This window comes from Halictus rubicundus, chromosome 18 (assembly GCF_050948215.1).
Source record: "Halictus rubicundus isolate RS-2024b chromosome 18, iyHalRubi1_principal, whole genome shotgun sequence".
NCBI classification, from domain to species: Eukaryota; Metazoa; Arthropoda; class Insecta; order Hymenoptera; family Halictidae; genus Halictus; species Halictus rubicundus.
Window position 1 is genome coordinate 4,688,738 of NC_135166.1, and position 12,855 is coordinate 4,701,592.

Consider the following 12,855-nt stretch of genomic DNA (forward strand, 5'->3'; position numbering starts at 1 on the left):
ACTTTATTCAACAATTACCGGAAAAAAATATTGTTTCATTTCAGCAATAATTTTCAGTCAAAATGACTGGTGGATGCTTTCTTCTTTAACGATTAGTGAAATTAAGAAAATGTTTTCACGAGAAAATTTTTAATATATCTCTTCTTTGGAGTACATGTTACCATGAAAATCGTATGAAACCTGAGCAAATTCAATCTTGCTGTTATTATAAAAGGATAAGTCTAAGTCACGTTTAGGGATCGGTAGTTCTAGTGTTAATGATCGATAGTCGTTACCTCGGTACGTTACCAACGCTGACGTGAAATGTACATGACCCGGGGGGGGGGGGGGTGAGGAGGAGGAGGAAGGAATGCCTAATTTACAAATAAGAACAATATCGTGTTCCCGGGAGGGTCGCAGGACGCACGCGGATCGTTTGACTGTCGTTGAATTACAGGATACGCTTGATTAGCCGAATTGCGTGAACGATACTGGGGCCATAACAAGATCATAGCCGGCAAAGGCTGATTCACTGGTATTAACGGTACAAAAGAAAAAGGAACAGGCGGGTGAGGGGAACGAGAGAAAGGGGAGCGTTGATTTATTGGAGCCAAGTCGGAGTCAATGAACATTCCAGACAAAATCCACTGAAATTAGAGTCGCTGCTGTTGATGCGTTAGTCTTAAGATTGGTCTTAACTCGTTAAGTGGGTCACCCCTCGATCAGAAGTTGTGTCTGTGTGATTTTCAGTAAAACTCTATCGCGAGACAAATGTTCCCTTGAAAACTAATAATTGTAAGAAGCAGCCTACCAGCAATTATTCTTTGATACACTGCCCACGATTATGGGATTTTTATCGGCTAGATATTCGCGACATATATCGAGTAAACGCTGTAAATACCACCATCCGAAATACGACGAATGCCTGTACCGGGCCATCGCCCTATATCGGAACAAAACTGACGTGCGAACGATCATTTTGTTAAAAAATTGCCCATTTCCAAAATGTCGTAGCTTCATGAAAAACCGTCGTAGAATATTCGTTCTGGTCTCATTTTAAAGCTTGAACCACCCAATTTCGGAATCCACTGTTCGTCTATCTCAAAAAAATTTTTTAAACTATGCAACGGGTGAGAAAGTGAGCATACTTTTTTGTTACAAAAATTTTGCAAATCAAACGCTCGCACAGACGTTAAAAAACTGTTTAATCAACGAAGGAAATATAGATTTGAAGTTTTTAGTCTCACCCAACAAATGACTCCTCGATGGCCGCCGTCATCGGAACAATGTTCACGGCTCGTTCGACAAGGAAATCATTCGGTCGATCTTATGTTTGTACGAACCGTGCGTATGTTTGTTTACCATGTGTGTGCCTCTTCTGTTTTAAGTGGCGAGGTCTTAGTTGCCGTACAGTGTTTTGTTTACACACAAAGTCGCTGCCAGCTTCGCCGGCTCAGATTGTTCTAAACTCAAACCAAGTCGATCCCAGATGACGGCTGGTGGGAAATAAGTGTGCAGGTGTTTGTCAGGAGCGATTTGTCATCGTTAATAAAAAAGAAAAAAGGAGAATGAGAGAGGGAGAGAGAGAGAAGAAAACGGGCCACGGTATATCGCGAGGCTCGGTTATCGTTCCATCGATTCCCTGAAATTCTGCTCTATTTCTGTCATGTAAACGCTCCGTTCCCGCCACATATGAGCACGCATAATGCGTCACGGCACGGTCGTCCCCGTTTCGAGAGCACACCGCGAAGGTAATAGCCTCCTTTAACCGGCACGAAACCGCTGTCGAAGCGTTCGGCGAAAAACACGCTCGCAGGCCAGAAGCCAGCGAGCCCGTCTGAGCTCACAATCAGCTCGGCCCGGCCCGGCCCGACCCGACCCGACCTGTCCCGCCGCGCCGCGCCGCCACCGATTACGCGATCATCGGCTCTCATTGGGCTTTCCGGTACTTACTACGACCCTAATGGAAGGGTCGTGTTCAACGAAATTGATCAAATATTGAATCTCCACGCAACGAAGGCCCGCTAATACCCAGGAGCTCGAAACGAAAGTGTTCGTTTCGGATTTGCGTCTACCCTTTAGAAATGATCCGGAGTGCAGTAGAACCTCGCTCGTTCCACCGGTCCGGACCGAAAGTGCGGACAAGAATCGAGGTCATGCTGTTCTCCCCAATTTCCCATTCAGTATTTCCCGCAGACCTGGCCACTTTTCAAACGCGTAATTTTATTTTATAATTATCTCGGACAAATTTTATCCGAGATTTTATGTTATTCGAAATTATATCGAACGACTTCTATCGACGACTACATCAAAACCTTACTTGGAGCAGAATTTGGACCCTATTTGCTACGAATTTATCGCCGAAACTTGTCGACAAATTTCGAGTCTTCGAGTGCAAAGTTTCCAGGCGCAGTTCCATGCCAAATCCATGCCAAACCTTGCATTCGCAAAGAGGGCAGGTCGGTCGCTCTAAGACCTTGCCCTGAGAGTAAATATCGGGCAAAATCGGAGTGAAGCTCGCTGTAGTTAGAAAAATGGAATTTTGTTTACACTTTTAAATCATAAAATTCTAAGTGTCACATATATTCAATAACTTAATTCCGTTTTCCCTCCTACAGCAAGATTTACTCCGATATTTCCTCTTAGAGCAAGGTTATGTCCGCTCTCAGCGCGACCGAGCTGCCCTCTTCACTAGGGCAAGGTTTGGCACGGATTTGGCACGGATTTGGCAAGGAATTACGCCTGCAAAGTACCGAGCCTAATGCGGAGACAGACGGGTCGGAATTCGTCGACATGTTCTGGTGGCAAATTCGCAGCAAATTGCTGGCTGGTTTTGTTTCGAAGCGCGATACTCTCTACGGCAGAAATGAGATGTCGGTATTTGTTTTGTTCTTGAAACGAGCAGATCAATTACATTCCGGCGCGCCGCGCCGGGGCACAAAGACCCCGCTCGACGCGGATATTATTTCGCGCGATCGTTGCGCGGAGGAGGGTGGAGAAAGAGCGTGGTTTCGGGGTTAAGAAACGCGTCGTGTCGTGCGGCTCGTTCGTGCATTTAAATGCGAGACTAAGAACTCGTTCGTTACCTCAAAGTCCGAGGCGAATACCCAGGGAAGAACGATTGCGATCGGCAGCATTGAATTGCAGATCGGCCGCGAATGCAAATATGTCTCCCCGGGTCGTTCGAGAGATTTCGTGGGAAGAGAGGGCCGCCTTTCGACGAGAAATCGTTTCGGATTATCGATCCTTTTCCGCGGATCGATCCGACGGGACGGGACAACAGTCTCGATCCGTGCTCTCGGAATTTATTTTCGGCGAAAACGCGTGGAAAATTTGTTAAGAAGCTCGCTTCATATCGTAAACTATGCTATACTTTAGAACTTTAGTATTAACAAATTGTGGTATACTTTAGTACTAATGCACATGACAATTAACCTAGTATCTAAATAACAACAAATTATTTTGCATCTCTAAGTTGGTTCATATACAATAAGAGAAAAAATTTGCAAAAGGTAATTTTCAAATGGCTCTACCTGTAAAATTTCCTTTTTTTAAATCATGTAACTTTTCTTATGAACGACATTAACTACGTGATTCTTTTGTAGGATTCACTAATTGGACACCACGATGTTTTAGTTCTTTCTGATAATTTAACAAAAAAGGTGAAAAAATGTATTCTGGTATTAAATGAAGAATCAGCAAATGGGAACAAAATTTTGAAAGATATCCTGTTCTTATAAAACTTAATATATACAGGGTGTCCCAAAAATGTACTTCCTCGAGTGGGGTGATTCCTGAGGTCATTCGAAGTAACTCTTTCCTTTCCGAAATTGTTCCATGCGGTTTTGTTAAGGAGTTATTACGGAAAAAACCACGGACCAATCAGAGCGCGACTGCAGCTGACGGATTTCGGCTCGGCCAATGTCAATGATTTTTTATGGATCCTCTTTCCGCGTTTCATAATATCCTGATCGGAAGACGTAATCTAATCTGTATTGGCACAACGACGATACCAATATTCAAAGATCTATTTTTCTTCCGGACATTTGAGCCATCATGGACGTAGTAAAAAAATCCTACTATTCATTTCAAGGACACCGATATCCAATTTCGTAGGATGACGAAAAATCTGATACGCTTATAGAGCGTGAATATCAGCAAAAAATGATAGGGCACAAGGTTTGAAAGAGTTCGATATAAAATTGAAAGAAAATTCATTTTCTGCATAGTTACACGGAAGATCGATGTCCAGTTGCAGGACTTAAATGTTTATAACAGAAACGAGCCAGTGCGGTTTATACCACTTTCAATTTATGAAGATTAGTTTCTTGCAATGAAAGTACGCAATGTTTATTTTGCATACAGATCCGCGTTCTATTGATCGCATTAGAATTGACTCGATAGATCGAGAAGTCATTTAGCTCGTCATGTACGTTATAGAGGGTGTCCAAAAAATTTTTTAATACCAGGAGGTTGTTCCTGGGGTCATTTGAAGTAACTTTTTCCTTTGCGAAAATGTTCTCCGCGGCTTCGTTACGGAGTTATTAACGAAAAACACGGACCAATCACAGCGCACGGATTCCGGCTCGGCCAATCCCAGCGTCGCGCGTCGGAATTCCTCCGCTGTAGCCGCGCTCTGATTGGCCCGTGTTTTTCGTTAATAACTCCTAAACAAAGCCGCGGAGAACGTTTTCGTAAAGGAAAAAGTTACTTCAAATGACCCCGTTAACCTCTCTTTTCAACGAAAAGAACCAGATTTTTTTGATCTGGTAAATTGTCTAGAATTGACTGAATGGGAATACATGACGTGTGAGTGATCAATTACGTGTGTATATTTTGCAGGTTGTACCGATCGTTAACAACGAGAGAAGATACTGTCTGCGAAAATCGTCCGGGCTTGATCTCGAACCGTTCAAAGTGGATTTTAGTATTAACCGCGAGCCGAAGCTAATTGGTTGCACGAGTGGGTCACGAAACGTTGCTCTAATCGTCCATTTCCGACATCGTTAGGAGGTGGTTCACCTAAATAGAAGAGCTGAAAATCCGACAAGCCGGTATTTCGTCTTGCGAGACATCAAAGTGAATCCCCATAAGCCGGTCAAATTTTACCCCCTTCGCCACGACGTGTATCAGCGATATCTGTGATCTGGAATTAGAGTGACGAGTAGCCTAAGGAGAACTGTATGACAAGAAATAATCTTTAGTAAATATTTACTTCTATTTCAGCACTAGGGTGTCCGGGACCCATCGATCAAAGTGACGGGTTCTAATATTGGTTAAACTTTAGCTTGGCAAACCAGAAATGTTCAACTTCTTTTTATGTAATCTTGTAGATCTTGACGAGAAAATTCCAAAAGTCTAACTTTTAATGTGAGGAACTCACTGGTTCAAAAGTTATGCGTGTTTAAAGTTGAGAGTTTTTTGATTTACGTTTTTCCAGATTGTAAATATGCATCCACGAGGACAAATAGGGTGTTTGTTGAGGTTATTCGACAAATTTATTTGTTTGTGCATCATGTGGTACAGGGTGCCTTCTAAAAATGACAAATTTATTTAGACTTTCTTATTGTACTATGTGCTCTACGAATGACATTTATTAAATCATTTCTGATGCATCTTTATAATTTCGATAATTGTAAAAGAAATAGTCTAGAACTGGTCATTTGTCTTATTAACTGTTAATAATACGAACTAGAAGGAAGAACTATTTTGTTAAGATGGCATTGTTATAATTTGTAACTTATAAAGATGAAAATACCAGTAGTCGAGATGTCTACGTTTCGATCAACGGATTGCAATTGCTAATTGCAAGCTTCTGGACATTTGTAAAAATTGAGGCCGGTCAGCCCGGAGTATAGTCTCTGGCCTTTGAAGAAGCATATCTGGAGAATTGAACTGGAATAAATTGGAGCTGAACCGGACTGGAATGAACTGGAGCTAAGAGGAAAAACAATTAATGCTTTGGCCGTGCACAGTTTCAAAGAAATCAATCGTGACTCCACGGTTTCCGTACAGGACGCTCAGAAAATTGACGTTAAGAACAATTGTCACGCAGAAACACCTGCGAACTATCAAAACAAAAAAAAAACCGATGGCATTGTAAAAGCTGCTCGGCCGGGCTTTGTTGCACGAAGTATTTTTATCTGCATTTGACCCCTCCAGAAGGAATATATGAAATTTTGGAACCCGTAATTTTGACGTGTCTAGTAGTTCTACTGTTAATAAAAGTCTTACGACCGCGAGTGGGTCAAACGTCGGCCGTGCCATAAAACGCCTATGCCATTTGCAGCGGTCGTTGACAGTAACCTGTATTATTATACCTGTGGCAATAATTTTTAATCGTTCCGAATCAAACAATTAACAATCCATTAACAATTCTCACCGTTAGCGCCACCGGTTTGCCGAAAAATTCAAATTACAATAACTTTCTCTTCAAATGTAAACATTTGGAGGACATAAATATGCGAGAATATTTCCAAACTGATTACAGAAGGTCAAATTACTAGACGCGATCCATTTTCCAAAATTCTACATCAGCGAGACATTATTGTAACATCTGTAACGATGAATACATGGAAAAACTCACAGGAAGCGTTATTTTTTAAGCTGTCGTACCAACCTAATGTATGTTAGACCTTATGCTAACCCAAATGTACAGCTTTATCACTCCCAATGGAGACTTACGTTCTCAAATAAAACAAACTAAAAAAATAAAATTAACATATTTAAAATCCGCTTGCGCAGCTGGATTCCCCAATAAAAGACGCACAATTTTGCCATATGTTGGCTGAAGTATGCAGTGTAATAGTATTTTTGTCCCCACTACCGAGCCCGCCTATTTTTCTAAAAAAACCAGTGAAATACGATATACGTCCACAACATATGTGTTTATTCGATACTTGTCCACAACACGGGGCTACCCAGAGACATACATCGGCTAGGGGAGTGTAAACACACATGTCTACTCGCTATATGTCCATATGTCGATATCGTAGATATCGCGAATATCAATTTTGAACAGATCAGATTGAAATGAAATAATTCACGAGTTAATTCACGAAATAACGAGTTAGCTTAGTGGCACAGTAATTGGGACAGATGGCCTGTGTCGGGACATTACTGTGCTTGTTATTAGCTAGGAGAGGAAATCGTCGAGATTCCACGTGCAGCGGAAAATTGAGCGGGCGATGGAAGTCTGGAAAATGATCGTGAACTTACAAGTGCCCTCGCCGGCGGTATCCACGCGCCAGCAATAACCTGGATTAACGAGCTTCCGGGAAGCGGTGGCCGGATACTTCCATCGCAAGGGTTTGTTGATCAGTGCCTCGTGGTCGGACTCGACCCGATCGGTTTCGATGTTGACCGGACTCTGTCGCGAGCCGGCAGCCATTGGGAACTTTGTCACCCACGTGCTCGGTCCTGCAACAAACGGAAACAACCGATTTAATTAAATTAACAGGCCCTTAATTCGCTCGTTAACGCCTAGTTAAATGCCGTGCGAGAATCTCTATCCCATTCTTTTTCTTTTTGAAATAGTCGAGACACCGTTCAGGGCCAGAACGCGAGAGTATGTCACTCGAGAACAACGTCAAGCCGAACGCAGGTACCCTCATCCGCAATACGTCGAAAGCCGGGCCGTGTTTATCGTCTTAGATCGAAGGAGAAGTGTATCTCGCCGGGTGTAATCGTTGAATGAAATTACTTAATCTGTGCTCGCGAGGAGAATTGCGTAAGCATATATACACACTTGCTAATTCCACGTTATCCGTATTTTTTACACGTATCGCGTATCGCAATCGCCGCGTCTCGATTGCCCTCGTAATCTTTTTACTGCATAGCTATCCGGATGGTGGCCTTATCACAAAATCCTTATCAATTCTCGCGCGGCCAGACTCGCGGAGAACCCGTAACTATTTTGGGTCGTCTGTGTGAACAAACTTGAATCCAAGATTTCGGTTTACACGATTGCTCAACAGACTCGTCGGTGGAATTCAATTCGCGACGGAAGAATGGAGAAAAGACCGTAAGACTCGAGAGACGCTTCACACGCTTCCGTTCGTAACGCGCGCGACGTTTATCGTGAACAATATCGGAATCGCGTGTCGCAACGAACAAAACTTCGTACACCTACACGACCGCACGTGACTCGCGCACGTGATAACAAAAACGACTTAAGTCGGCCGATTGATTAACCCGATTATCGGAATCAATACTGTTCCTACACTCGAAAATGAATAGCAAACAAGTCAATATGTACCGAGTTACAATTGGTGTGTGTTCCAAAATCTACTCGATACATGTCCACGACACGGGTCTACCCAGTGACAAGTATCGGCTAGAAGATACTAAGCTTTGATACACTGAACGGGGTATAGCCCGCGGCAAGTGGGGATAGTTCTGGGACTTGTATCGGCTAGACATTTGCGACATATATCGAGTAAAGACTGCACATGGTCCCATTAAAAGAAAACCATTAACATAGAATCCCGTTCCCCTCGAAATAGTAGAATTTTAGTGCGAAACATTAATAAATAATTTCACCCCGCATGAAATGGCATGAGTCTATCACTATAAGTGTACTAATGGTAAAGCTAATGGTCCCATTAAAAAAAACCATTAACATAGAATCCCGTTCCCCTCGAAATAGTAGAATTTTAGTGCGAAACATTAATAAATGATTTCACCCCGCATGAAATGGCATGAGTCTATCACTATAAGTGTACTAATGGTAAAGCTAATTTCCTTCGATTCCGACTATACTACTTACTCGTTTTGTGTGTCATCGTGTTCGATTATCAAATCGAACGATATCTCGTCTGGGTCAATAAGCTTTTAGCGTACGACGATCGATGCGTTTGATAATGATAAGTATGATTAATCCGCGGACCGATAACGACGAATTAACCAGGGGTACACTTCCGAAACATTGTCGATGTCCTTCGATCGTGATCTCCGTCGGCGATGGATGAAAACCGGGCGCGATCAAACATTCATTATCGCGATACGGCGATCTTTTTGGCAGTTCGGCGCGTGGATCATGTCCTCTCGAGAGCCCGCTGGGAGAATACGCGATTACCCGTGGTGGGCACGCGTGACCGATGAATTTATCGCGAGATCGTCGCGTTTCCATTAGTTTTAATGGTCTAACCCCATTTTCTAACGATGTTCCAGGAAATCGACGGCAATCGACGTCGAATCCGTAAGATGCTATCGCGCGCCGGTGAAACATCATTTGACAAATCGTACGGCGGGCCCGAGTCGCAAAAAGCTGGACGAAATTTGTGTGTCTCCGTTAATTAGGGTGAACGTACCGGTGAGCGATCAGTTTGAAGATCATGCTTCAATTATTTGTCACTAGACGACAGCGGATTTTATGCATTTATAACAAAAATTTAATACGTGCAATTTAAGAGAGTAAAAAACATTAGAATAATTTGATTATATTATTTCCAACCTGTAAAACAGACTAAGAAAGAAAATAAATTACTATTTCGCTCCAGTTAGTTGCAATTCAGCTAGGAATTTTTTATTTTGCGGAAAAATCCATTTGTCTATTTATTATCCGTCGCCTTTTGGTATAGCTAAACGAATAACGATTGTTAGGCTTACCGTGCAACAATTTTTCTCGTGTACAGTTGTTATTGCACTTCTAATGTCAATTAGGAACTAATAAAATGTTGCAATTTTTATCAAATGCGTTCGAAATCTCGTAGCTGTACAGTCTTCGTTCTTTATAATTTTAGACTTCGGGAACACGTTTTTGAGATGTACCTTCGGTTTATGTAAAAAAAAATGATTCAATTTGTTTATTCATTTTTGTGTTACAATCCCCCGTTAATTCCACATACTTTATAGAAGCGGCCAGCTGTGCAGCGCGCGTCGAACGAATCGAGTTCACGTCACACGTTATCATAAACGAGTTGCGTTAGATCACTTTAAACTCGACACGCTCCGGTGCGTTTTGTTCGAACGTCGCGAAAGAGTTGTAACGCTCGCGGTGTTATGCGAGGATGTCTAAATCGTGGGAAAAAAATGTTCACCGGCCTCTTCTCTTTCCGGTCCTGTAGCCAGAAGACCGTTTCGAATTTCAAACGTGGTTTATATGCCAGTGTTTGGTATTGCGCCAAATCATGCTGGATAATTTGAAATAATACTCGGAGATATCTACAGTTCGTTATCAGCCCGTTTCGAAATTGTTTTGAAGATATGTAAATCTAGTTCAAATTATCACCGTTTGTTGACATCTTGCAAGTTAAAGCCGGCAAGTTGCTAGACAAACAAGATACAAAATCAGCATAACGTCTCGACACATTTTATTTCAGGCCTGGAACGGGGATGATTCCACAGACAGAATTATTCAGAAAAGACTTTGTTTTCGAGAAAATTAGCCCTCCGGTTGTAGAATTGCGTAACTTCAACAGTTGTACTTTTCATTTCTTGCAATTTTCTCTAGTATGCCAACATTGAGCCAACATTGAGCCAACATTGAGCCAACATTGTGCCAACATTGAGCCAACATTGTGCCAACAAAGTATTACTCTCAAGAATAGTAATATTACTTCTTTCCGCGCAGTCAATTTTCTCTACTATGCCAACATTGTGCCAACATTGAGGCAACATTGTGCCAACATTGTGCCAACAAAGTATTACTCTCAAGAATAGTAATATTACTTCTTTCCACGCCGTCAATTTTCTCTACTATGCCAACATTGTGCCAACATTGAGGCAACATTGAGGCAACATTGTGCCAACATTGTGCCAACAAAGTATTACTCTCAAGAATAGTAATATTACTTCTTTCCGCGCCGTCAATTTTCTCTACTATGCCAACATTGTGCCAACAAAGTCTTACTCTCAAGAATAGTAATATTACTTCTTTCCACGCCGTCAATTTTCTCTACTATGCCAACATTGAGCCAACATTGAGCCAACATTGAGCCAACATTGAGCCAACATTGAGCCAACATTGTGCCAACATTGTACCAACATTGTGCCATCATTTTGCCAACATTGTGCCAACAAAGTATTACTCTCAAGAATAGTAATATTACTTCTTTCCGCGCCGTCAATTTTCTCTACTATGCCAACATTGTGCCAACATTGAGGCAACATTGTGCCAACATTGTGCCAACATTGAGCCAACAAAGTATTACTCTCAAGAATAGTAATATTACTTCTTTCCACGCCGTCAATTTTCTCTACTATGCCAACATTGTGCCAACATTGAGCCAACATTGAGCCAACATTGAGCCCACATTGAGCCAACATTGTGCCAACATTGAGCCAACATTGTGCCAACATTGTGCCAACAAAGTATTACTCTCAAGAATAGTAATATTGCTCCTTTCCACGCCGTCAATTTTCTCTACTATGCCAACATTGTGCCAACATTGTGCCAACATTGAGCCAACATTGAGCCAACATTGAGCCAACATTGAGCCAACATTGAGCCAACATTGTGCCAAGATTGTGCCAACATTGTGCCAACAAAGTATTACTCTGAAGAATAGTAATATTACTTCTTTCCGCGCCGTTTAGAAGTTGAAGGTCCCGCTTTTCCTCGATTGAACAATCAGTTTTTCCGTGGTGTCTCGTTGGTTTCTTTTTCGAAACGAGATCGTAGGATAACTGATGATCCGTGGAAACTATGAAAAAGCTAGTGTTTACTCGATGGGAAACGTGCTCGCGTTATCTGCGCGCGCCCACAGACGAGAGAAATACAGCTGTCCCGTGCAGACGACGCGACGTTCCTTTATCGGGGCAACGGGCCGCTCCGAGGCGTTTCGAGAGCCGCGGGCGTGGATCACGGCTCACGAGCTCAGAGCTCTCGCATGCTCACAGCTGCGAGCGACCAGCAGCAGCACGTGATACGGTGACATAATCGCGCGACGCAACCGCGATTATGCGCGCCGCGCGACTTACGATCGTCGCACGCCATTAATTTACGAAGTGTCTCACGGGTCTATTCGATCGACCCTGACGCGTTCGAGTGCACCGGAATCGTTTTATACACCTTCAGGGACTCTCGCGACCGTCCGATTTTTCCCCGGGAAGTTGTATCACGGACGATGATGCCGGGATCCGCGATCATCCTTTTCCGCCAGACGAGGATATTAGCTGCATTAATGTTAAATTGACAGGAACAAAAATTCCGTCGGTGGCTGCGTAACCGTTCAAAAGTGCGATCACGCGAGGTGACGGAAAGTATCCGACCTTGAAGTGCAACGAGAAGTATCGTTGGTTAACATGTTACGTACATACAGTGGTTACTCTATATATGTCCGAAATATCTAGCCGATAAAAGTCCCAGAACTATCTCCATTGCCCTGGGAGATACACCGAGAGGAGTTCCAAGGTTCGAGTGACCTTGGTCGCCGAGGAGTGTAACATAATACCGGTCGCGTAGAAGACCGCTAACTCATAGCAAAACTATTAGCCCGTTCCAAATCGGGGATTCCCCCTAATTTTAATTTTTCCCCCACTCCTTATGTTGATCTTCCGTTCAAAACTATCGTGCTACCTCGACAGAATGCGACCGCGCTTCCCAAAAACCTAAACCGGATGTAACCAAAATTCGTTCGAAATGTCTATACAAACTTTAGTTAGGTTAAGTATTTTCTTGGAGTTGCAAAAGATCACGGAGGGTTAGGTTACTATAGCTATTTGAAAAGAATCTTGGTTAGATATAGGTTAGGTCTGGATAGGATCACCCCTGCCCTAAACAGCAAATTTGGTCATTGGGAAAAGGTAGAGTTTGCTATAGTCATCCCAACAGTTCTCTGTAAATATCTCGCGAACCAAGGACCTCAATAACATGTTTCAAGGTAATTAAAATCGCTAGGTTAGGTCGTGATATAGGTGAGAAAACGGACTGTG

At 42.7% G+C, this 12,855-nt stretch overlaps 1 protein-coding gene and 1 long non-coding RNA gene across 2 annotated transcripts in view; both read right to left on the reverse strand.

Annotated features, from left to right (window-relative positions):
• The window catches only part of LOC143362780 (uncharacterized), a 136,014-nt gene that overhangs the window by 19,818 nt on the left and 103,341 nt on the right, over positions 1–12,855 (reverse strand). The gene's annotated exons all lie outside the window — the stretch shown is intronic.
• Positions 1–12,855, reverse strand: part of Cah1 (carbonic anhydrase 1) — a 48,108-nt gene that overhangs the window by 18,451 nt on the left and 16,802 nt on the right. The window contains exon 2 of the mRNA XM_076803194.1: positions 7,198–7,398. Coding sequence (XP_076659309.1) covers positions 7,198–7,398 — 201 coding nt within the window. The remainder of the gene's footprint in view (positions 1–7,197; positions 7,399–12,855) is intronic.